Source organism: Aegilops tauschii, chromosome 1 (genome assembly GCF_002575655.3).
Source record: "Aegilops tauschii subsp. strangulata cultivar AL8/78 chromosome 1, Aet v6.0, whole genome shotgun sequence".
Lineage (NCBI taxonomy): Eukaryota > Viridiplantae > Streptophyta > Magnoliopsida > Poales > Poaceae > Aegilops > Aegilops tauschii.
Genome location: NC_053035.3, coordinates 322,019,879 through 322,040,945, shown reverse-complemented (window position 1 = coordinate 322,040,945; position 21,067 = coordinate 322,019,879). Strand labels below are relative to the sequence as shown.

Below are 21,067 nucleotides of genomic sequence, written 5' to 3'. Positions count from 1 at the left end.
ATATCTAGACAACCTACTTTGATGCAAAGTTTAAATTGATAAAGAAAAACTAAAAAATGTTAGTTGCTTATTCACCCCCTCTAGTCAACTGTATCCATCCTTTCAACATCCCTTGCTTCTTTACCAGATGGCTGGCCTCCCTATGCTCCTTCAATTTCAGGTGTTTGTATGTTTGTGACAGATAGCATCGGTTATTGTTGTGGAATGTGTGTGAAATACATTGTGGGATCCAGTGGGATCAATTGATATTATTGAGAAGATGAATGATCAATTTTTGTGTCATTTGGTTTCATGATCTGAGATTGTACAAAATAGTGTGCACATATGCGAAATTGATAGTCTGTGTTCTTTGAAATACTTGAACTTTGATATGTTTATGAAATGACGTTGGAATCACAATGACATATGTTTATATTGATTGAATGTACATTTTAAAGAACTGAAATCAGTTACTCTTTGATAGTGTCAGTAATCAGTTTCACTTGTTGCGAAATATGAAATTTGAGTTGGAATAATTGAAATCACTTTGTAAAAAATTAAAAATGTTTTTCCCACTCTTTTGAAATATGAAGTTACTGTCTTTTGTAAAAATATGTTGGTGAAATTTGTTTTTGAAAGGATTGAAATCAGTTCTTTGATGATTGAGATAATGAGTTTCATTGGTTGTGAAATATGGCGTTGGCATTGGCATTGGCATTGGAATAATTGAAATCACTTGGTAAAAAAATGAATGCCACTCTTTTGAAATCTAAGTTTCACTCTTTGGAAATATGAAATTACTTCCCTGAAATATATGAAATTGCTATTTCATATATCTGTAACATGTTATATGAATGAGATATGTATTGAAATAGATTTTTAAATATAAATTGAAATTGTTTCTGCCACTTTTAGAAAATTCAATTTCAATCTTTTTTGAAAAAATATATGAAACTTTAGGAATCCAATAACTCCTGAACATTCGGATTTTGAGCATTTCGTCCCGAACGTTTTTACATGGCAACTTTAGTTCATAGGGATGGCAACTTTAGTTCATAGGGGATGGCAACTTTGTCCTTTTTCATTTTTTTGTCAGAAAATTGCCATGTTTCCCTAATCTCACGTAAACTAAACTTGCCATCTAACATGTTCGGGTTGCCATGCTTACATCCCGAACGTTCGGGAGTTATCATTACCGAAATTTTAATAGCTGAAATCACCTTTTAAATAAATTAAATTAGTTTTTTTTCAAATATGAAATAATCAGTTCCACTTCTTTTTTTTGTGAGTTTGGGATATATGAAATAAATTTTGTTAAAAATTGAAAATGGTTTTGAAATGATATCAATTTTTTTGGATGGTGTGGAATTAGATTTTAAAAAATGAATACCAATGTATGAAACTATTGAAATCGGAAACTTGAAGTGATTGCAATGTATTTTTGAAAGAGTTGAAATGATATTTCAGTTAGGTATGAATTGAAGTAGCTATGTGTAGCTGAGTTGTTTAAAAAATAATATGGAACTGCCGTTTAAAGTGAGAGAGGTTGATCCTTTGGAAAATAAGCTGACATTTTCCGTACGTGTATGAACTGTGAAGTGAGACTAGCTTCAGACGCATGTAGGACCGTGGCTGAAATAACGTGGGTAGGCCCAGCTGGTCAAATCACATGAGTAGTCTCCAGCTGGTGAAATACATCAGTTTAAATGAAGAAATGTGTGAAATTGAAGAAATGTGTGAAATACAGAGATACCATTTATGACAACTTTTTAGGTGGCAAGATTTTATTGGTCAGAGAATCTCCGGTAGATCCCGGCACCGGTAAAAAGAGGTTTGCGCTCTCACACACAACACACCTAGCTCGGTGTTTTGGCTGAGTATCGACTATCATCTAAAAAACCCACACTGAACTGTCTGTACAGATGAGCACTAGTAAGTTTCATCCAAAGTTCATCTTTACCCCATCATTCATTCCAAATGCCTTGATTGCTAGTTTGAGTTTCACATTATCTCAATCCCAAAACCATATATATACACATATACCAGTAATCGGCAGCTGCAGCAGCAGCCAGCAGCTACGAAGGCGAGAACAATCTAGGCCAGCACCGCGGCGGCTTGCTTGTCGACCATGCTCCTCGCGAAGGCGTAGCGGAACCTGGCGTTGTACGGGAGCCACTCGAAGGCCTGCGACGCCCTGCGCCGGCCGCCGGCTCCTGCTGCTGCGGCGGCGCACCGCTGGATTGCCTCCTGCGCGGCCCGGCCGTCCAAGTTGTCGCGCGCCCACGCGAGGACGCCGTCGCCGGCGGGGAGGCCGGCCTCCCTGGCGTACCGCTCCACGAGGCGCGGCAGGAACACCTTCCTCGACTTGCGCACCACCACGCCGGCCTGCAGGAACTCCCGCTTCGCCCGCTCCAGCTCCTCCGTCACGTTCTTCGCCGTGTACACCTTGAGCTGCAGCGCAACGCAACGCCGGAGCTCAGCCCAGGCCTCGAGGAGATCAGTCAAGCATGGCGGCGGCGTCAGGGTGTACGTACGTACCGTGGGGTCGGAGGAGGCACCGGTGCACAGCGCGAACAGGGCCTGAGGCTGGCAGTCCGGCAGGCCGAACTTGAGCTGGATCAGCTGCTTCTCGTCGGCGCATCTCTTCCGCATCGCCGTCGACAGTATCGATTCAAACCACTGCGGGTAAAATTGGATCAGACTGTTCTCCAGAAATCAGGTTTCCCTCCCTGTGCTAATTTGACTACTCCTAGAATCCAGTGTTCCTGGTCAGTTTTTTCTGAATTCATGAACAATTGACCAAACTGAATTTAGGGCCTTGGTTCAGGAGAAGTACTGAGTTCTTCAAGCATAAACAGTTTGCTTCCTAGAAAGGATCCTAAATGTAGAATTTAAACATTGATTTTTGATGTTTTATCTGAAGCCGTCGACATTACATGAATTGTCTGAGTTTATATTCAAACTTCGGCATGAGATAGAAGGTCGTACTTACACCACTTAGGGTAGCCCTCGGCGTGCTAAATTGATAACTAAGCGTGTGTTATTCATCTTCTTCGGTTTGTTTCAGTCAATTTGATGAATAGTTTACCTAAACTGAATTTAGGGTCTTGAATTTTATATGAAGCTGTCAACTTTACATGAACTATCTGAATCTAAATTCAGGATTTGGCATGAGATCACAAATCATACGTACACGACCAATCCGCGGGGATCTGCAGCACAACATGGATTGTTCAATGGAGTTGGCAGTCACAGCATATCCACCAACATTGTAGGCAGCCTGCAATATGTGAGTTATTTGTCAGCCACATCATTATGAACTCCAGCACTCAGGGATAACTGTAACTAAAATATCCTTTTCACCTTGTGAAATAGAGCCATTCTTTTCAGAGAACTGTTTGGAATTCCATATGCTAGATATGCCTGCAAAGCGAATCAGACATGGGATGACACACTGACAAAATTACAAAAAATTAAAGAATAAAAACAGAGAAACCAGTGTAGACTTTTCGGCAATTACATGCATGACAAGAGAATTGTACACGTTGATCCAAAAGGCCAGTTTGATGCTGGTTTCTGACATACTCAGATCAACCCTTTCAAGCTGCTCCACAAGCAACCTAAGCTCAAAGCAACACCATGGAATTTGTTATACAATTATTGGAAAATAAATTACTCTCCAGGATATAAAGTACGATAATCATCATTTTTCCAACAAACCTGTAGTGGGTAATTGCACAGGAGACATCTGGCGTCTGATTCTTTTCGACTGAGATTGAACATACTTCGACAATGCTTTTGTTACTTGATGGATTAGTCTCCTCACTGTTACCCCTCCGAGGAAGAATGACACTTGTTGATGATCTTGACAAGAACGGTGAGCGAACCTTTTCAGGCTTTTCTGGTGACTCCGTGCGCAGAAGACAGTATATGGAAGCCATGCATCTAACCATTTCTTCAGATATCTTGCTTGGACATTGGTAGAGATGATCTTTCAGAGTACGTGCCAAAGAACTACTCCCTGAATAAGGCAGCTATTTGTAAAGAAAAAAAAAAGCAAAACAAAGGAAGAAACAATAGTTAAAATAAGTCCAATATGTGCATTTCTGCTTGAAAGTACTGCATTGATCACAGCATCTCCTGATTTAAATCAGCAGGTTCAGACGTACAAATTGGGACAAAATGTATGCTCCTGAAAGCACCACAATGCAGAGAATTTGCATTATAGTATAAAAAGGGCATACATATGTCTGTTTGTAAATATTAGCAAGTAGAATGCACTACATTAAATGTCTGTATGGATTTAATGAAACTATATTTTCCTTTGTATGTTTTACCTTCCTTGGATCTGATGCAAGGGAGGCAGAACGGACATCCAACGTTTCGCTCGAGAAAGATTCATGCTTGATCTTGGTCTTGAGCATGTTCTTGGTTCTACCCGACTCCGACACTGATGTCATGATATGGAAAGGTTGGAGAGGCAGCTTCTTAGATGAGCAAAATGCACTTGATATTATGCTCGATTGTCGTCGTCTCGTCCTTGAACTTATGCTCTTGGCATGAGCAGGGGATGAAATACCAGAACTCTGCCCCGATGATGGCCCAGATACGCACTGATCAAATATACTTCTGTAGAGTGAGAGGACGTGTTGTTCGCGGTTTGCGATTTCCTCTTCGAGCAATTCAATCTCTGCTATCAGTTCTTTTGTCTGCAGGAATAAGAAGAAGAATCACAATCTTCAGCGCAGACTTGAAATTGTACTCATTTCTGCCAACCATCTGAAACTGTACTCTTTTTTTTTTTGGCCAATATCTGAAAACTGTGCTTGGAACAGAATGGAGTGAGGTGACACTTTCCTTTGTGTGATATCTTCACCCGGCAATTGCACCACTTATATTCATTAAAATACTAAAATTGCACTAGCCTGACGATTGCAAGTAAATTTTGTTTTCATAGAAGGAAATGTAGACAATTTTTTGTAGGATTTTTGTCGTTGTCATTGTGCAGTAGAAACTGTAGGAGATGAACGGTACCTGAGCTGGAAAGTGCCTATGACCAGGAGACAGGGTGCTGGAAGCCCGGCCGATCGCCCGGTCAAGCATGATCCGGATGGACCTCTCTTGATGCAGATGCAGCTGCAGCTGCGAGACCTGCCACAATCCAGCAATTGTCAACACCAATTACCCAGACGGAAAAAAGAAGCCACGACGCACCATAGCATCAGGAGAACAGTGGCTAATTGTTCTTTTTTTTTACTCACGTCATTCTCCAGCGAGACGCGGTGGCTCGGCGAGGCCGTCGCCGCGCTCGTCCGTTGATCCCTCGGCGGGGCCCGGTGAACCGAAGAACCATCCGTTGAGCAAGAAGACTTCCTCGGGTCCGGCGGGTTCTGCCATGGAATTTTCACAGAATCCGATCAGTAATTCGCGAAGGCAGCACCTGTGCTTGCTTGATCAGCAATCTACACACACGAAGGCAGCACCTGTGCTTGGTTGAAGCGTTGCTCCACGCTGACATGCTTGCAAGTCTCCAAGTTCCTACCCGAAGAAGCACTGGACAATGGACACAGACAGAAAAAGAGAACCAGGGTTGAGATGAGCGGCAAGCAAAACCAAGACGAAGGAAAAATCGGCAAAGACGCGGCAGAGACCTCTTGGATCGCCGGTGATGTGGCGCAGGAGCGGTGGCGGCCGCCGCGGCCTTGGGCGCCGACGCCGCCTCGGGAGCCTCGCCGCCGACCTTGCCCGGTTCTTGCGCTCCGTTCACAGCCTGCTCCATGTTCCCTTGTTGGGCTGCCGCCATGCCAGCGCCACCAACCTAGCTGCTACATGGCAACAGTCCAGAAGGGTGCCGCATGAGCATTATATGAGCAGGGTCCGGGCGGATTGATCTCGTGGCGCGGGGGGCAAAGAGCATCCCGCGCACAGGGCCGTGCCCACTCCCTGGGCTGCGCTGCGACGCCGACGGTTTAATACGGCGTGGCACGCGGTAGTAAACTGCTGCCGCCGCGGCAGCGACGTTGGTGCGCTGCACTGCAGAGTCGCAGAGGAAGAGGAAGAGCGGGTCGGCGACGGAGAGCGACAGGAGATTGGAGACTGGAGACGGATGGCGGGGGGAAGTGGGAGGAGTAACTGCGCGGAAGCGAATGAGTTGGTGAGCCGCGTTAATGCACTGACGCGCGCACTGCGGCAGAGTAAATGGCACGAGCAAGAACTCGCCATGCCGTGACATGGCTTCGACTCCGCAGTGTCTCTCACTGGCCCTACGTGATTGCTCAAGTCGCAGTAAGTCGTACTGCTGGCCACTCGCTGCCAGACCCAGGGGCAACGCACGAATCGGCAGTAGCTCGTGAGCCTGGCCAGGGCGAGGCAGGGGAGGGCGATGCGCTTCTTCCCTCGTGCGAGCAGGGGAGATGGCGCGAGCTCGCCCGCGTCGTCGAAAAATCGGCGGGAGGATTTTGGCTCACCTCCCGCCGCTCCACCCCCTATTTAGCCCCTCCCTCACCGCCCCAACTCCCGCCACCATTCTTCCTCCGTTCGCGCTTTCCCGTCGACGCGCATCGGCACCGACGAGCAGGTAAGCGGCGCATCTTCATCGGCCGGCTGTCCACGGCGTCGGAGCTCCTTCACCGACCGGCGTTCATCTTCCACCACCGTCCCCCCTCGTCCTCAAGCTGCAGCCATGGCCTCTGTGAGTTCAATCCCCCTTTCTCTCTGTTCCTTCTAGCTAGATCTGAGCTGCAGCTAGGGTTTGATCTAGATGCATGGTTGATTAGTGGTCCGATCTGTGAGCTGATATGGTTGGTTGCTATGTTGCGGTTACAATTTATGGTAGGGCTAGATGTTCAAGCATGTGGTAGGCTAGATTAGTAGTAGAGTTTGAAGTTGAATCTTGTGCTTGTGTTGAATCATGCTCAGATCTGTGATTTGTAGCTATTGGTGGTCATGTGCTTGCTATGATAGTGATGAACCATGTACATGTATGCTTAGTATGATAGTGATGAAGCATGTGCTTGCTATGATAGTGATGAACCATGTACATGTATGCTCCTGCTTTCATGGATTGTCCGGTATGTTGTGTGCTATGCTCACTGTCAATGCGCGCTACGATTGTAGGACATGACCACGCAGACGCAAGATCTTAGTCAGGCTCTTGTCGTGTCCGACAACCAGTTTGCTCCATCGTTTGTGGAGGACTCGCAGCCTATGTCCGAGATGGCACCTGATTCAGAGGTGTTCGAGTCTGATTCCCTCTATGTGCCAGTAGTGCTCGTTGAGCCAACTACTGCAGCTGCTGCCGCTGCACTCAAGCTAGCAGCAGCAAAGGCAAAGAAGGATAGTAGGTCAAACAACATGAAGTGGCAGCCGTTCATGTCCACGTTCGTGCTGAACAAGATGTGTGAGCTCATCTCTAGTGGAGTTAGGACTGACAAGGGTTTCAAGGAGGTGCACTTGAACACCGTTGCGAAGCAGGTGTTCGAGTTCTGTGGGCAAGAGGTGTCTGCCACCCAGGTGTACAACCACCTGAGGAAGTGGAGAAGTCGATGGATCCAAATGTCCAAGCTGAGAGACCTTAGCGGCGCCTCATGGGATGAGAACACTTGCTCCATAGTTCTGGAGGCAGAGCACTACGCCAGCCATGTCGCGGTTAGCTCACACCCCTCTTCCTTTTCATACTGTCCACCATTGCCTACTCCTAATCGCAACTAACAACACTTGTGTTTCATTCTTAGGATCACCCAAGGGACGCTGAGTTCCTCAACACACCTATCCAGAACTATAACCAGATGCAGCACATCTTCTCCTTCGGGCTGGCAACTGGGAAGCATGCCATGGGCTCGGGGGAGCCTCTTGGTTCTCCCATGCCTGACTTCCCTGGGACCCCGGACGTCGAGATCCTTGATGGCCCTGACGGCGATGGTGGTGGCGACGACGACGACGATGACGATGACGACGTACATTTTGTGTAGCTAGGGCTCAAAAACTATTTGATGGTCTGTATATTTTGGTGAGGTGGTATATACTAACCCCTCACGGTGACGATGAACTTGCGGTGGTAGGACGACACCCTCTTTTGGATGTGGTGGTAGGTTAACACCAAGGTAGTGCTAGGAAGAACTTGTTATGTCGTATGATCATGCATGCTTTACTTCTCTTCTGCTCCATTGTTGTTTGTGTGCTACTTTGCTTGCTACTTGTGCTCCATTGATTTGCTGCTTCAACTCTTGCTCTTGTGCATTGCTAGGGCAAGTGGTATGCCGTGTTCATTGGTGAGGTTTCAGGGGTTTATAGTTCGAAGCCAATGCACAAGTGGCATCGTATAGCAACAGCAACTATAGAGGGTTCAAGACTAAGCAGGCAGCAGAACAAGCTTACTCCGCCTGGGTGCGAAAGCACGGAGGCAGCAGTGTCGACAGTGCCAAGGTTGGAGCTGTCAAAGTGGAAGCTGCTAAGGTGGATCGTCAGTTTGGCCTGAAGCTGAAGAACTTCATCATCTTCGCCCAGTTCGTCACCATTGCTGTGTTGTGGCGTAGGTGTGCTAGGTGTGATCATTGTGGGCAAGCTCACCAACTAGGGTACAAGGTAAGCACAACATGTACGCCGTATGCAACCAAATGCCGTGTTCATGTGCCGCTAGGGCCAATGCAGCCAACCAAACAAAGTGCACTTGCGTATTACTAGATGCAGGGACTAGGGATGCAGGCAACCAATCAAGTTGCAGATGACGTATTAGGGTCTGTTTTTGCTCAACCAGGCTGAGTTGAGAAATACATACGATGCAGAAACTGTTCACAACGGCAACCAAACACGCCCCAAAGTTTTTCACTGTATAAACTTTCCGAGCGAGTGGCTGTAATATTCTACTCCAGTAAAGAAAAAAAGAGTACGTAGAATTCTAGAAGAAGCTGCACGCTGCAGCTCCCGGTCAGAGAGACGCCACCACCACCACGGCTACTCCAAGTCTCCAACTGTTGCAAGACGACCCGTCAGAGAAACTGTTGCCGATGCTACAGTTCTAGATGAACCTCGGCAGCGGATCGATCTTCATGGCTACGGCTACGAGATATGTGATTCCTTCCCTGGCCTGCTAGTACGTATGCCCCTACCGGTATGCGTGTTCTCTCCTCCTCCACGGCATTGACCTGACCTACCTAACGGCGATCGCGATCGCATGCATGCAGCATGTCACGAGGTAGGCAGGCGACAGGCATGAATGCGGGCGTTAAATGCCCCCCGTACTAGCGTCTAGCGCTAGCAGCGCAGTGGGAAAAGCTAGCCTCCGTCGACAAGGGAACCCGACGAGCCGGGTTACGACTTACGACACCCCGGTGTAATGATCCACCAGCCATCTGAAACCGAGACCAACTGCATGTACAATGTACTCTACGAGTACGCGGCTAGAGCCAGGGAGAGCGAGCTAGTGGGAGAAGAAGGGCGAGCCATGTGGTTGAACTTGGAGGGGCCAAGGGGGAGGAGTAATGGTCGATCGCCGGCAGCGTCGTCAGGGTTCGGGCTTATAATTCAGAGGGCACGTACGTAACGTACGAATGGCACAGTGAAGTGAGATCATGCATTGATTTTGATTGATTCTCGGGGTGTTGGATTACATGGCGGGCAGGGCTTGTGTTGTCTCGTTCATTCACTGATGATCCTAGCGTTCATTCACCGGTGGCGAGCAGTAAACGTATCATCGTCCTCCCCGTCCAGGGTCAGCCGGCGGCGATGTACGGGTGGTGTTTGACTGTTTGTTCGATCTTGCTGTGAAAATTCGTAAGGAATCCTATGGAATGATTTGGGATACGACGATCATCAGGAAAAATGGTAGTAGCATACGGCGATCATGCGTCCGGGCGGGGCGAATTCGATGATGCGCACGGATGAATCCACATCCCAAGAAAGAATAAATCCCGAAATGTTGCGAGTGGTAGATGACAAGTGGAGTAGAATTGAGGGGCGGTGCGTTTACTTACCACGGGCTAGGGCGGGATCATATGCGCGGCCGGGGAGCAGAGGAGGCGGGCGGCGTGTCGGCGCGGCCGACGGCTGGAGGGGGACGGCACGCCGGGATGGCGGCCAGGACGCAGGTTTGTCTGTCGGGGTCGTCGCGTGCGGCGTGCCTCAAGTCAAGGGCTATACAACGCTGACGCCCTATCGGCAGGCCGTCATTCTCCTTCATGGGCTGCGCCGTCAGGCTCTTTAGGCCTCATTTGACGGACGGGGATTGAGGGGGTTTCAGAGGATTGATTAGAAACCTCCCTAATCCTCGAGGGCCCATTTGTTTCTCAGGTTTTGCACAGCCCAATCCCTTCCATCCCCCCTTCGACCCCCTTCTATCCACGCGTCTCGCAACCCTCGAGGGCACAGGCAGGGAACACAGGGAGCGCCCCGCCGCCGGATCTTCACCGCCCCGTCGCCGCCAAAGCGTCGACGTCCTCCTCCGGCTGTTCTCCCCGAGGTAATTCCTGCCCTCTCCTCCACTTCTCCATCCCCTCCCCTGCAAACCCTAGGACCGGCTCTTCTTGCTCCTCGTCCGACACCCAGCGGCCATGCCTCCGTTTTGCAACTGTTCGCCTCCATGGCCATCCTTCTCCTCTCCTATCTGGCTTTGCCGTGGAGTTTAGCTTCAGCAGTTCGCTGCCTCCATGGCCACCCATGGCCAGTTCGCTGTATTATACAAACCCTGTCTATCAAACATGTTTTTATGGAAGGGGATTGAAAACTTGGGGATGTGAGGGGAATGGAGAGGATTGGGTGGAAGAAAGGGATTCACCAAATCCTCTGAAATCCCCACCTCCCCGAACCTCCCCAATCCCTTCCTGTCAAACGCTCGACCTGACCGACCCCCCGGGGAGCCAGGGTTCGCGCCGCCGGCCGCCCACCCCGCCCCATCCCGTCTGGATCGCCTGCCCCTGCCCCCGCGTCATCCTGCCTCGCCGGCCGCAGGTGAGCTCACCTCTGCCTCCCTCTCTGTGTCTCCTCCTCTCTTCCCCTCCCTCTCTCCCCTCTGTTTCTCTCTTCTTTCTTATGATGGCTGGTAATGATTTGTATGCTAATTTCATGGCTGCTAGTGAAATATTTGGATGTTTATTTTGTATGGCGTACAAGTTGTATGATTGATGACATCCAGTGGAAAAAATTGCATGATTGATTGCTTAGTACTGACTTTTGTGGTGGTGTAGATTGAATGCCTGCTTAGCAGTAAGAATTTTCGTATAGATTTAAATGTTCGCACATGGAGGTTGTAGATGGAGAAAGTGAAGGCACTGTGAGCAATTTGGGATATTGGCAAATCGCTTTCGTGTTTGTATTCGACATGAAACTTTTCAGAACAACCAAGCGTTAGGAATTCAGTACATAGTTCTAGCCTAGGGGCATTACAAACATTTCATTACACAACACATACAACAATCTCATAAAAGAACTAGCAGCTGATTCTGTGGGCAGTTTCCCAGAATCATATTCTGGAGAATCATGAGCTGAAAAGAACTGGCTCAGTGTGTTTCAGAGCGTGGTCAAAGCTCCGCCATTGCCGCCTCCCCCCTTGCAGTCACCGGTGACCGCTCTGCAGGGATGAAGCCGCACTGGGCCGTGTGTCGTAACCACACATGCATTGGTGGAAATAGTTAACCAGCTGATTAATGGTCGACTGATTAATTAATTTAATCAGCGGATTCGCCGATTAATCCCTACTCCCCAACCGACCGAGCAGCTACCAGTTACCGATATCCAAAATATTTGACGAGGACTAGGTTGCTTTCTTTTGCCGATTAGTGGCCGTAGTACTTCAGGATGTTTTTTCTTAGAACTAGTACTTCAGGATATAAGTGGCGTTGGATCCCACTTGTCCCACAAGTGCAACCCATCAAAAAGAGCCTAAATGGCGCAAATGGACATCCATTAAAAATAGCAAATGGACAGCCCACCAACGCCCCAAAACACTTGACACTGCCATGCCCTAGGCGCCGCTGTCCGCCTCCAACCCCCGATCCTCTCCGTGGTCTTCCTCCTCTTCTCCCGCCAAGTAAGCAAAGATCCCCCGCCAGCCCCCCTCCGAGTTCTTTTGTCTCCACTACTGATTATATTATCCACTAGTGATGAGAATATTACGAAAACTGTACTGTAATGATCATTTGGTGTAACAACAGCTCCTGTACTGCTGAAAACCTTGCTAGTAGTGCTAGTACTGCAGAAGTTAATGAGTAATTTCAGTTAGCTTGCTCCTCTGAGGTCATGGATCTTCTAATTTTTAGTGTGGTTTGCATGCAGTGTATGCAAAGCCATTGTTATATCTTATTTTAACAATGGAAGTGATTATTTGTAATGGTCATGCCTTTTTTTGGAAAATTTCTGTTGTAGAGAAACTAGTTATTAGTGTACAAATTTTGTTTCGTAGGCTAAAGTTGTCCCATGTCAATTAGTGTGTGTGCCTGTGTCCATGAAGGCATGAAGCTGATGTTGTTCCGATGAGAATCACATCTGAGCATGAGCATCAAGTGGCTGATGAGAGCCGTTGCGGGCGTTGTTTAACTACCAAGCATATTAAGTGTCTGGCGCAAAACCCACATAACTGGCATGCGGCCGAAGCGGCTATTGCCGCATTGCCCAGCGGATGGACCACTTACATCCTGAGTAGTACTCACCCAAGTAAATTGTTGCAGTTTATCTCAAATATTGCTTTAAATTTCTCCCTCTCTGATTCAGAGCACTAGTATTCCCACTTAAGATCTGCCCCTGGTGTCTGATGAGTCGTCATCTTTTAGGAACTACAAATGCTTGGCTTTGTTGTGTGGGACTGCCACTGTGAAGGAAATTAGCTGAAGAATTTTGAGCTCTAATATAACTTCCTTTCTTGCACAGTGACCTAGAGCTTATGCTACAAATAATCCATGCTTAGTATTTGTTGAGCATTGAGGGTGCTTGAGATAAAGATGCTGAAGAACGTCTTGAGTCAGTCATGGAGGAGGGGAGCGCATGTCCTACGGGAAGGGCATCCAGCTGAAGCAATGTATGCTTGTTCAAGTCAATTTCACAGCGGGCAGGTAATAAAACACATTTTTATTCTCTGCCTGTTATCTGTTGATAATCAACCCTTGAAGCATCTATGTTGTTACAGTGCTTGAATTTTAGCAACTTGGATATGTTGATGAAAATTAGTTGGCATTAGCTACTAGAATTTTTGTTGTGATAACTTAGAAATGCTTGTAATAACAAGATAGCTTGGTAATGCTTATGAATAAACTAGTGTAATCCTGTCTGAAATCTAGACTACTTGCAGTGACTGCATACCTACATATGTGATACTGTCTGAAGGCTACAAGTTTCCTGTGGCTGCATGAGCCAAACATTTGTTGTCCTTCTACAATCATTTATATTTCCAGCACAATTATTAATTAATGAGCTGAAAATTTCACTTACTTGAGACACATCCCACCAAAGAATCGTTCAAATTTTCGATCCTGAATTTTACCTAGGCTCAGAGTTATGTCAAACAGGTCTAGTAAAGCATTTCCAGTCATTCTTACCACCGTATGCATGTCGTCTGATGTATATACTGGCTAAATAATGGCTTTAAGTTTAACAATCTATTGCAACTGTACCTGATTCAGTTTACGGATTACCTTTTTTTTTAGATTACAGCGGCATCCACAACTCATTTCATCAATTAGTTACCCTGAATGCACTGGACAATTTAGTCACTTTGATATACATTTCATTTTAGAGACACTTGGCAGTGCATTGAAGGAATTCATTCGTATAACTTGTTGTAATCACCCGGGCATGCAACTGTTCATAAAGTTTGATGCTGCCTCAAGGGCTCAAGGCTTGAAGTTGTCTCTGGCTTCTTTGGTTGGACTTGTGCAGTCAGTTTACAAACATTTATAGGTCTTGCACATTTATAAACCCTGCAATTAGTTAAACATTTCCAGTCATACGTACTAGTCATTGGGTACACATACACGATTCGTTCCAGTCTTCCAGTGGCACCCAATTCAATCCTGACATAATGATGGCATCTCAACGGAGTCCATTTCAGCAGTTAGTCACACTGAGTGCAACGGACGCTTCAGTCTGTTGATCTATGTTTCGCTTTCAGCTCCACTCACTAAAATAGGTAGAGGTAGCTGAGTCGCCGCTTTGACCTCTTGATTCATTCGTCCAGGTGTTGAGGTCGGCGAGGAGCTTCTTCGGCGTGGAGGACTTCATGGACGAGGACAACAGCAAGCCCTACACGTACAAGAAGGAGAAGCGGTCCAAGAACCCGCACAAGCACATCTCGTTCAAGCAGCGGACGATTGCGCACATGGAGCCCTTCACCCTGGACGTGTTCATCTCGAAGCGGTTTGTGTCGGCGTCGCTGACCCACCGGTCGACGTGCCGGCAGGTGGCGGTGGCGGGCACCAACTCCAAGGACGTGAAGGCGGCGCTGATGTCGCGGTCGGACGTGCCGGCGTGCCTGTCAGTGGGGCGGTTCCTGGCGGAGCGGGCCAAGGAGGCGGACGTGTACGCGTGCACCTACACGCCCCGGGAGCGGGACCGGTTCGAGGGCAAGATCAGGGCTGTCGTGCAGTCGCTCATCGACAACGGCATCCACGTCAAGCTCTACCTCGACTGATCCTTTTTTTAATTTTTTTTTGCTGCTGTTGTGTGCCTGTTGGCGCTCTGCTTTCTACGCCTGCTGCTGAAGAAGAGTGCTGGCTTGGTTGAATGCGCTGTGCTGCCGTCAATCCTGTGACTTTTGCTGGTTGTCCCATGTCTGTTACAAGAAATTTCGCAGACTTTTCACGGGTAGCTCCTCTCCATGTGAAAGAAAATGTCATCCACACTTGACATTTTGGTGTCTTGTTTTCGAGTAGGAGTACCATTTCTGTTGTTAAGATGGTGATGATATGGTTTTCTACAGCTGAAATGAAAGCCTAGGTTTGGTGTGGGTTGGTGCAGTGCCTGCGACGGATTCCCAGCGTGCTGCCCACTTTTCCCACGCCTCCGAGGCTCCGAGGGAGGGAGGTCCTCTCCCGTCGCAGGCGCCGGTGCTCTTTATCTATCTGCTGCTCCTTTGGCGATAGCAAAAGTGCGGCCGAGTGAAACGAGGCAGCTAGCGAGCGATTCTGGCCGTCCCACCCTCCTGTATCTGTATCCATCATGAACGCCTTCTTTGCCTCGCTCACTCATGAGACGGGCACGAGGCAAACACCATCATTTTCGTCGCCTGCCTGCAGTAGCTCCCCTTACCGGTTAGAAATCCCGGCCGACTGATGCTGATCATACATTCATACTCGCATGACGAGGAAATGCCACGCGTGAGGACAGCAGCATCTTCTCCTCCCCCTGGAAGATCCAATCCAAGCGCGCAGGAAGAGCGTCGTCATCAGGGCCGCTCCGCGTTGCCGTTCCCTTTTTTTTTAAATGGAGGAGGACCCTCGGCCTCTGCATCTAGACAATGCATGCAACCACTTTATTAATTATTCACACAAGACCTTACAAAGTCATACAAAAGTAAACTAAAGCTACCGTCTAGGCAACATCTGTCCCTACTCCTATCCAGTTGATGAAGGGTTGCTGATAGTCTGGACCTAATGCCAAATAGACCTCACAGCCAAACCTAACATCTAAGACCTGAGGTCCCAACCAGGACGCCTGCCGGGTATGGGGCACCCACCAGTCCGGCGCACTCCTCAACCAGGACGCCTGCCGGGTATGAGGCTCCAATCCATCTTTAGTGTTGTACTGCTGCATGTACCTTGCCCCGTCTAGTTGCCGTCGACGCCACCACGACGCCAGACAACGCCACCATCCTGCGCTCGTCCATCATCACACGCCCACCGGCGAGACCCCGCTGCTCCATGCCGCTGAGACCCACCGTTGTCGACATGTCAAATACCACGCCGCTCCTCCTCTTGTCCCCTCCAGGAGGGAGAACGACATCGAAACGTCGCCATCGTCCGATCCGGTAGACCCGGATCTAGGGTTCCCCCCGGAACCTTCCGATCAGGTTGACGTGACCTGCAACGACGATGCCTCGAGAAGGAAACGACGTTCGAGAAGCCGCCATCGTTCGCCATGACCGCAGTCAGGCGCGATTTTCACCGGAAGCCACGTCGTCCAGATCTCGCGGTTGGTTGGAACCGAGCGGAGTCTCGCCACGAAGACGAACGCCGCTGTCGGTAAACCGGAGGAGATCCGACATCTCCTCACCGGTCCCTCCACGCGCCGCTGGTCGGCGGAAGGCCACCCCGCGGCGGATCCGATCGGGGCATTGGATCCGCAGTCGCCGCCGCCACCATCTCCGCGCAGATCAGGCACCCCGTCGGATGGGGCGCTGCCACCGCCGCCGTCCATCTCAGGGCCGCCGCTCTGCCGGCTTATGGCGCTTCGGCCACCGCCGCACGACAAGGGATCGCTGCCCCAGCCACCGCCTTCGGATCCCACGAGAAGGGCCGCCCCTGCCGCCTCAGATGAGATCTCGCCGCATCCACTCGCCCAGGTGCCTTCGGCACCGGGCCCGCCGCCACCGCGGCCCTCGCCGGCGGCAGCGGCGGCAAAGGGAGGCGCGAGAGGAGGCCTGCGGCGCTAGGGTTTGGGGGCCCCTGGCTTCCTTGATAGTTGATACATAGTGTACACAGTGTTTTGTTGGGATGACCGATCCGTCGCTTCCACCGGACGCAATCCGAAAGGGAGAGCTAGCTAGCCACAAGGAGAAAGAGACGTGACGCTCATCAGCTAGTACTAGCATATCACACTAGCACAGCTCTCACGCATGTAGTAGCACACTTGCGTTGGCGGGAAAAGTTGCATCATGGGTGTTCCCTAAACTGACCAAACAAACCCGAATGCCGAAAAAACAAATCACGGTTGATGCCGTTGCGAACAAGATTACGGCGACCAATTCCCTGCTCAGTCTCAGACCCTTGTTAATCAAGCAGGCAACACGATGATTTGGGTCAGCAGGCAAGTGCTGCCCAATCATGGGTCCGGCCGGGCCGGGCCGGGCGGCATCCTCACCTTTCCTTTGGGCACGTTGTTAGTGGATGTTAGAAGAGGGCATAGCCATCGACCGATGATGGCGATAACGCAGGCGCGCGTGGGATGAGAGATTCCAGTCCGGTGGCAGTGGCCCGGATCATTGGGCGCGCCACTCGTCACCTCGCGCACGCACGCTCCACATGCTCAGGGACGGGACAAACATCTCGCATCTCCTGCAGCGGTGCCAGGGACGGCCGCCTCGGCATACGAAACGTAGCAGCATTATGGTACGTATTATTTTTCATTGCTGCACTTGCCCAGTCCCACCAGCACCTGGCCTCAGTGGCCGAGCTTTACTAGTCGGAAAAAATAATGCCGCTGCTCCTGCCTTGGCGGTCGATCAAGCGGCTTGACCGTCCCACCGAGTTTGAATGAAGCTCCGGCGATCGAAGCAAGGGAGATCGATCGATCGATCGCCCTCACGTACCCTACAGCTGTACGTGGAAACGGAGACATGGGCCAGGCATCAAGCCCCACCACACCTGAAAAATGAAAAAGAAACGGAAACAGAGAGTCGGAGACGAACAAGCATGTGTAGAATTCAAACAAGCAAGATGGATGGATACATGCAACCCAAGACCGATCAAGCAGACCGACCGGCGTCCAGCTTACCGGGTGACGGGTCTCCTGTCGTCAAGCTAGCTCCTCCTTGACCGCCCTCGAAGCGCAGCCGTAGCATACATCTATCTCTTCGTGTTAATTAGCGGGAACGCCGGCATCGTCGGTAGCTAATACGCCGGGAAAACAGGGGAGGGGGTTTCTCTTGGAAGCATCGCAAAACGTTGCTGCAAGTTCAAACAAGTCTTCGTTCAATTGACTAAACGTTGCTATATTTGAATACAGCTCCAACAACCGTAGGTACAAGTTCAAACAAAACAAAACAAAAAAATGTAGGTGGTACGTCCAGAAGCCAATGCCGCCGTAGCAATCCATGGTTGGCTTGGTTCCTCTGAAGTCATGTCATGAGACCCTCCGAGGTCCCGGATAGCTCAGCTGCCGGGAACAAATGGCTAGAGAACAGCGACGGCAGCACTAGTATATTGCAGCGGTGGTAGTAGAAATATTCAGTCCCAGGTAGTGGAAGGGAGACTTGTTGGAGACAGACAGGAGTAGCAGAGAAAGCCAGGGGCCTGTTCGCCAGCCTCGTGTCCGCCTTGTTCTTTCTGCCACGGCCATGGCGGCTCCACGCCCCCCTCCTCGTGCTCCGTGCGTGCCTCCTCCGCTATAAGTAGGCGACCGTCGCTTCCTGCTGCCTGCAACCAACCACTGAGAGCCAAGGACGTGGTAGACTAGTGCTGAGTGTGGAGAGTGACTGTGTGGGACTGATGGCCATGGAGAGGGGCTGGAAGGCCGGCAGCGCGTTTCGGTTTGATGTGGTCGAGGAGGAGGACGAGGCGGCGGCGGCGGCGATACCGCCGCCGCAGACGCCGCTCGAGCCCATGGAGTACCTGTCGAGGTCCTGGAGCGTCTCCGCGTCGGAGATATCCAAGATCCTCGTCGGTGGCAAGAAGAGCTGCTTCAACAGGCTGCCGCTGCAGGAGATGGGCATACCGGAGGCCTCCGCCGTGCTCGCCACCACGGCCATCGTTCCGAGCTATCGACACCACGTAAGCGAGCAGTCCACTGCCCACTCCCATGCTGTCTCTGCTCTCTCCTTTCTGAATGTTTCCGTCTGTTGTGTGGCCATTTTCGAGCAGACAGATGCAAGGCGGAGTTCCATCAGCGGCATCGGCCACCATCAGTCCATCGGCAAATGGTTCCAGCACAAGGACGCGAGCCGGTCGAGGCAGAGCAGCAAGGAGAAGCTGCGCGCCGACAGGGCCCACGTGCACGCCATGGTGTCGGTGGTCCGCGTCGCGGCCGCGGTGGCCGCCGTCGCGGCGGCGTCCACCAGCTCCGACACCCAGGCCTCCAAGATGGCCGCGGCCATGGCGCCGGCCACGGAGCTGCTGGCTTCGCACTGCGTCGAGGTGGCTCGGCTTGCCGGGGCGAGCCACGAGCAGGTGGCCTCCGCCGTCCAGTCCGCGGTCGGCGTCAGGAGCGCCGGCGATCTGACGACGCTCACAGCGGCAGCGGCGACCGGTAAGGGCTCGATGCGGTGAACGGCCGTGCCGCCATTGCCATCACAATGCGCACTCCCGTTTCCGTATGATATCTCGTGCAAGAAACAAAGCTGAGTTCGTGTGGAATCCGTGTCAGCGCTGCGAGGAGCTGCGACGATGAAGCAGAGGGTGCAGCGGGAGGCGGCGAGGAGCAACGCGAGCGTTCTTCCTTACGAGAAGGGCCATTCGTGGAGCCCTGATGTCTGGTGCAAGGAAGGGGAACTGCTGAAACGCACAAGAAAAGGTACAGACTACACACACCTGTGCAATATTCAGAACATTCAGTCATGGATCAACATCTTTTATACTCCAACCAAGGTGATTAAGGTGCATAATCTTCATTTATTTTTCCTGATGCAGGGGATTTACACAGGACAAAAGTATCTGTCTACATCAACAGGAGGTCTCAGGTAGAAAAAAACTCTGACTGCACAATATCAACTGATTGTCCATTTGTCCTACTACAAATAAAATAAAATAAATGTATGTCCAATTACTGACGGCATAGCCAAATGATAACAGGTCATGCTGAAGCTGAAAAGCAAGCACATTGGAGGTGCACTGTCCAAGAACAACAAGAGTAAGTTCAGCAGCACTCGAAACAAATATCGTACACTACCATTTCTGCCTCTCTCAGTGTAGTTTGCGAGATTTTAATACTGAGCGTTTCGCCTGTAACAATCGTCTGCAGGCGTGGTTTACGGCGTATACAGCAAGCTTCCGACGTGGGTGATCGAGCCGGGAAAGGCCTTCATGGATGAGAAATGCTGTTTTGGCCTGAGCACGGCGCAGGGTATCGTAGAATTCGAGTGTCAGGACGGCACGAGTAAGCAGAACTGGGTCGACGATGTGCAGAACCTGCTTCGACAAGTTGCGGCAGATGATCGTGTGGGAGATAAGCTGGAGTCGGTAGTGAAAGTGGGTTGATGTGTGAGCCGTTTTCCCGGTGTTAAGGTGATAGTATGTTGTGATATAATTAAGGGGGGTGTTACATATGACATAATGATGTTGATGATACTCTTTGTAAGGTAGTTTAGTTCAGCTCTGTATTGTAATGCATACAAAAGGATGTGATAGAGAGTTAGTAGATTTTACTATGTGTGTTCCTCTATTAAGCTCGCCGTGTTAATGGTAAAATGGCAGATTTCCTGCCTTTGGTGCAAAGAGTTGAGAGAAGACTCACCAGTTGCTCCACACTTGTATCGTGTGTGGGCAAACCTGCAGCTAGTTAAGTTAGTTTTCTCTTCCATGCCAACATTCTACATGTTCTCCAGCAGATGCCATTGATCAGATTAATAAATTCATCACCGGTTGTTTATGGAGAAAGCATGGCATGGGGGATAAAGGACCATCTCTCATTGCATGAACCAAAGTTTGCAAAGCAAAATCACAAGGTGGCGTAGGAGTCTTTTGTGGCAAAATGGGCTCTATAAAGGCCTATTTTTTTTGGCTTTTCTGAGTTGCTTGCTCAAGTGCTGCCTACGGGAGAATCTAGACAATTGGAGCTACGTCTGACAATCAGGAAATTTCTGGCCTATGAAATTACAGGCAAGTCATGGTGACCCAACTTACTGTAGGTCCTTTCAACTGGCTATGACAAAGCTGTATAAACTGAAACATAAAGTTTTCTTGCTGGTACTGCAACTAACAAGAGCATTACAAAGGGAAAACATGCACCTCCCTAGCTACATGACGGTGCACTATACCGGTCGGGGTGGTCCTTCGGGAGGCAAGCCGGATGGTGCGCCGGCCACAGGGCTAGCAGGCCATGAGGATTCTACGGGCCTCCGACCAATGTAAGGAGCCTCCCAAGGAAGTCTGGCGTCTAGGCGCGCAAGCAAAGGACTCTTCTACCGAGGAATCCCCTAGGTCGATTTAGTACTCTTGTAACCATAGGCCTCGTCCTCCATTATGAGGCAAGGCCAGGGGATAGCTCGGGGCATCGACATCATTGTCATCGTCTC

At 49.9% G+C, this 21,067-nt stretch overlaps 4 protein-coding genes across 5 annotated transcripts; 3 read left to right on the top strand and 1 right to left on the bottom strand.

Moving 5' to 3' along the window:
- Nucleotides 1–1,916: 1,916 nt before the first annotated feature.
- LOC109741651 (uncharacterized) lies at nt 1,917–6,059 on the bottom strand. Its single transcript, XM_020300726.3, has 11 exons — nt 5,631–6,059; nt 5,463–5,532; nt 5,241–5,369; nt 5,014–5,130; nt 4,317–4,688; nt 3,700–4,013; nt 3,500–3,599; nt 3,343–3,402; nt 3,173–3,259; nt 2,518–2,658; nt 1,917–2,430 (listed from the first exon to the last, which is right to left on the bottom strand). The coding sequence occupies exons 1-11, from the start codon at nt 5,780–5,782 to the stop codon at nt 2,074–2,076; spliced, it is 1,899 nt and encodes a 632-aa protein (XP_020156315.1). The 5' UTR covers nt 5,783–6,059; the 3' UTR covers nt 1,917–2,073.
- Nucleotides 6,060–6,165: 106 nt separating this feature from the next.
- Nucleotides 6,166–8,909, top strand: LOC120968058 (uncharacterized). Its single transcript, XM_073497146.1, has 2 exons — nt 6,166–7,626; nt 7,713–8,909. Exons 1-2 carry the CDS (start codon nt 7,099–7,101, stop codon nt 7,947–7,949), a joined length of 765 nt encoding a protein of 254 aa, XP_073353247.1. The 5' UTR covers nt 6,166–7,098; the 3' UTR covers nt 7,950–8,909.
- Nucleotides 8,910–10,231: 1,322 nt separating this feature from the next.
- On the top strand, nt 10,232–14,855 carry LOC109741640 (uncharacterized). 2 transcript variants are annotated; one of them, XM_020300714.3, is made up of 3 exons: nt 10,232–10,435; nt 12,838–13,019; nt 14,141–14,855. In XM_020300714.3, exons 2-3 carry the CDS (start codon nt 12,909–12,911, stop codon nt 14,591–14,593), a joined length of 564 nt encoding a protein of 187 aa, XP_020156303.1. In that variant the 5' UTR covers nt 10,232–10,435; nt 12,838–12,908; the 3' UTR covers nt 14,594–14,855. The 2 variants fall into 2 exon arrangements, with proteins under 2 accessions (XP_020156303.1, XP_040260583.1); XM_040404649.3 differs by having other exon boundaries at nt 10,319–10,923.
- A 3,234-nt stretch (nt 14,856–18,089) lies between these two features.
- Nucleotides 18,090–20,200, top strand: LOC109741648 (VAN3-binding protein). The gene is made up of 6 exons (XM_020300721.4): nt 18,090–18,608; nt 18,699–19,083; nt 19,201–19,347; nt 19,464–19,513; nt 19,626–19,683; nt 19,795–20,200. The coding sequence occupies exons 1-6, from the start codon at nt 18,327–18,329 to the stop codon at nt 20,028–20,030; spliced, it is 1,158 nt and encodes a 385-aa protein (XP_020156310.1). The 5' UTR covers nt 18,090–18,326; the 3' UTR covers nt 20,031–20,200.
- The last annotated feature ends 867 nt before the right edge of the window (nt 20,201–21,067 follow it).

What these genes read in the sequence shown, in the direction of transcription:
- LOC109741651 (XM_020300726.3), bottom strand. Translation starts at nt 5,782, where the DNA reads ATGGCGGCAGCCCAACAAGGGAACATGGAGCAGGCTGTGAACGGAGCG. An exon ending in GCGTCTCGCTGGAGAATGAC is followed by an intron (nt 5,131 to 5,240) that starts GTGAGTAAAAAA and finishes GGATTGTGGCAG; the next exon opens with GTCTCGCAGCTGCAGCTGCA. An exon ending in GAATGGCTCTATTTCACAAG is followed by an intron (nt 3,260 to 3,342) that starts GTGAAAAGGATA and finishes CACATATTGCAG; the next exon opens with GCTGCCTACAATGTTGGTGG.
- LOC120968058 (XM_073497146.1), top strand. Translation starts at nt 7,099, where the DNA reads ATGACCACGCAGACGCAAGATCTTAGTCAGGCTCTTGTCGTGTCCGAC. An exon ending in ACTACGCCAGCCATGTCGCG is followed by an intron (nt 7,627 to 7,712) that starts GTTAGCTCACAC and finishes TTTCATTCTTAG; the next exon opens with GATCACCCAAGGGACGCTGA.
- LOC109741640 (XM_020300714.3), top strand. Translation starts at nt 12,909, where the DNA reads ATGCTGAAGAACGTCTTGAGTCAGTCATGGAGGAGGGGAGCGCATGTC. An exon ending in GTCAATTTCACAGCGGGCAG is followed by an intron (nt 13,020 to 14,140) that starts GTAATAAAACAC and finishes TCATTCGTCCAG; the next exon opens with GTGTTGAGGTCGGCGAGGAG.
- LOC109741648 (XM_020300721.4), top strand. Translation starts at nt 18,327, where the DNA reads ATGGCCATGGAGAGGGGCTGGAAGGCCGGCAGCGCGTTTCGGTTTGAT. An exon ending in CACAGCGGCAGCGGCGACCG is followed by an intron (nt 19,084 to 19,200) that starts GTAAGGGCTCGA and finishes AATCCGTGTCAG; the next exon opens with CGCTGCGAGGAGCTGCGACG. An exon ending in GCTGAAACGCACAAGAAAAG is followed by an intron (nt 19,348 to 19,463) that starts GTACAGACTACA and finishes TTCCTGATGCAG; the next exon opens with GGGATTTACACAGGACAAAA.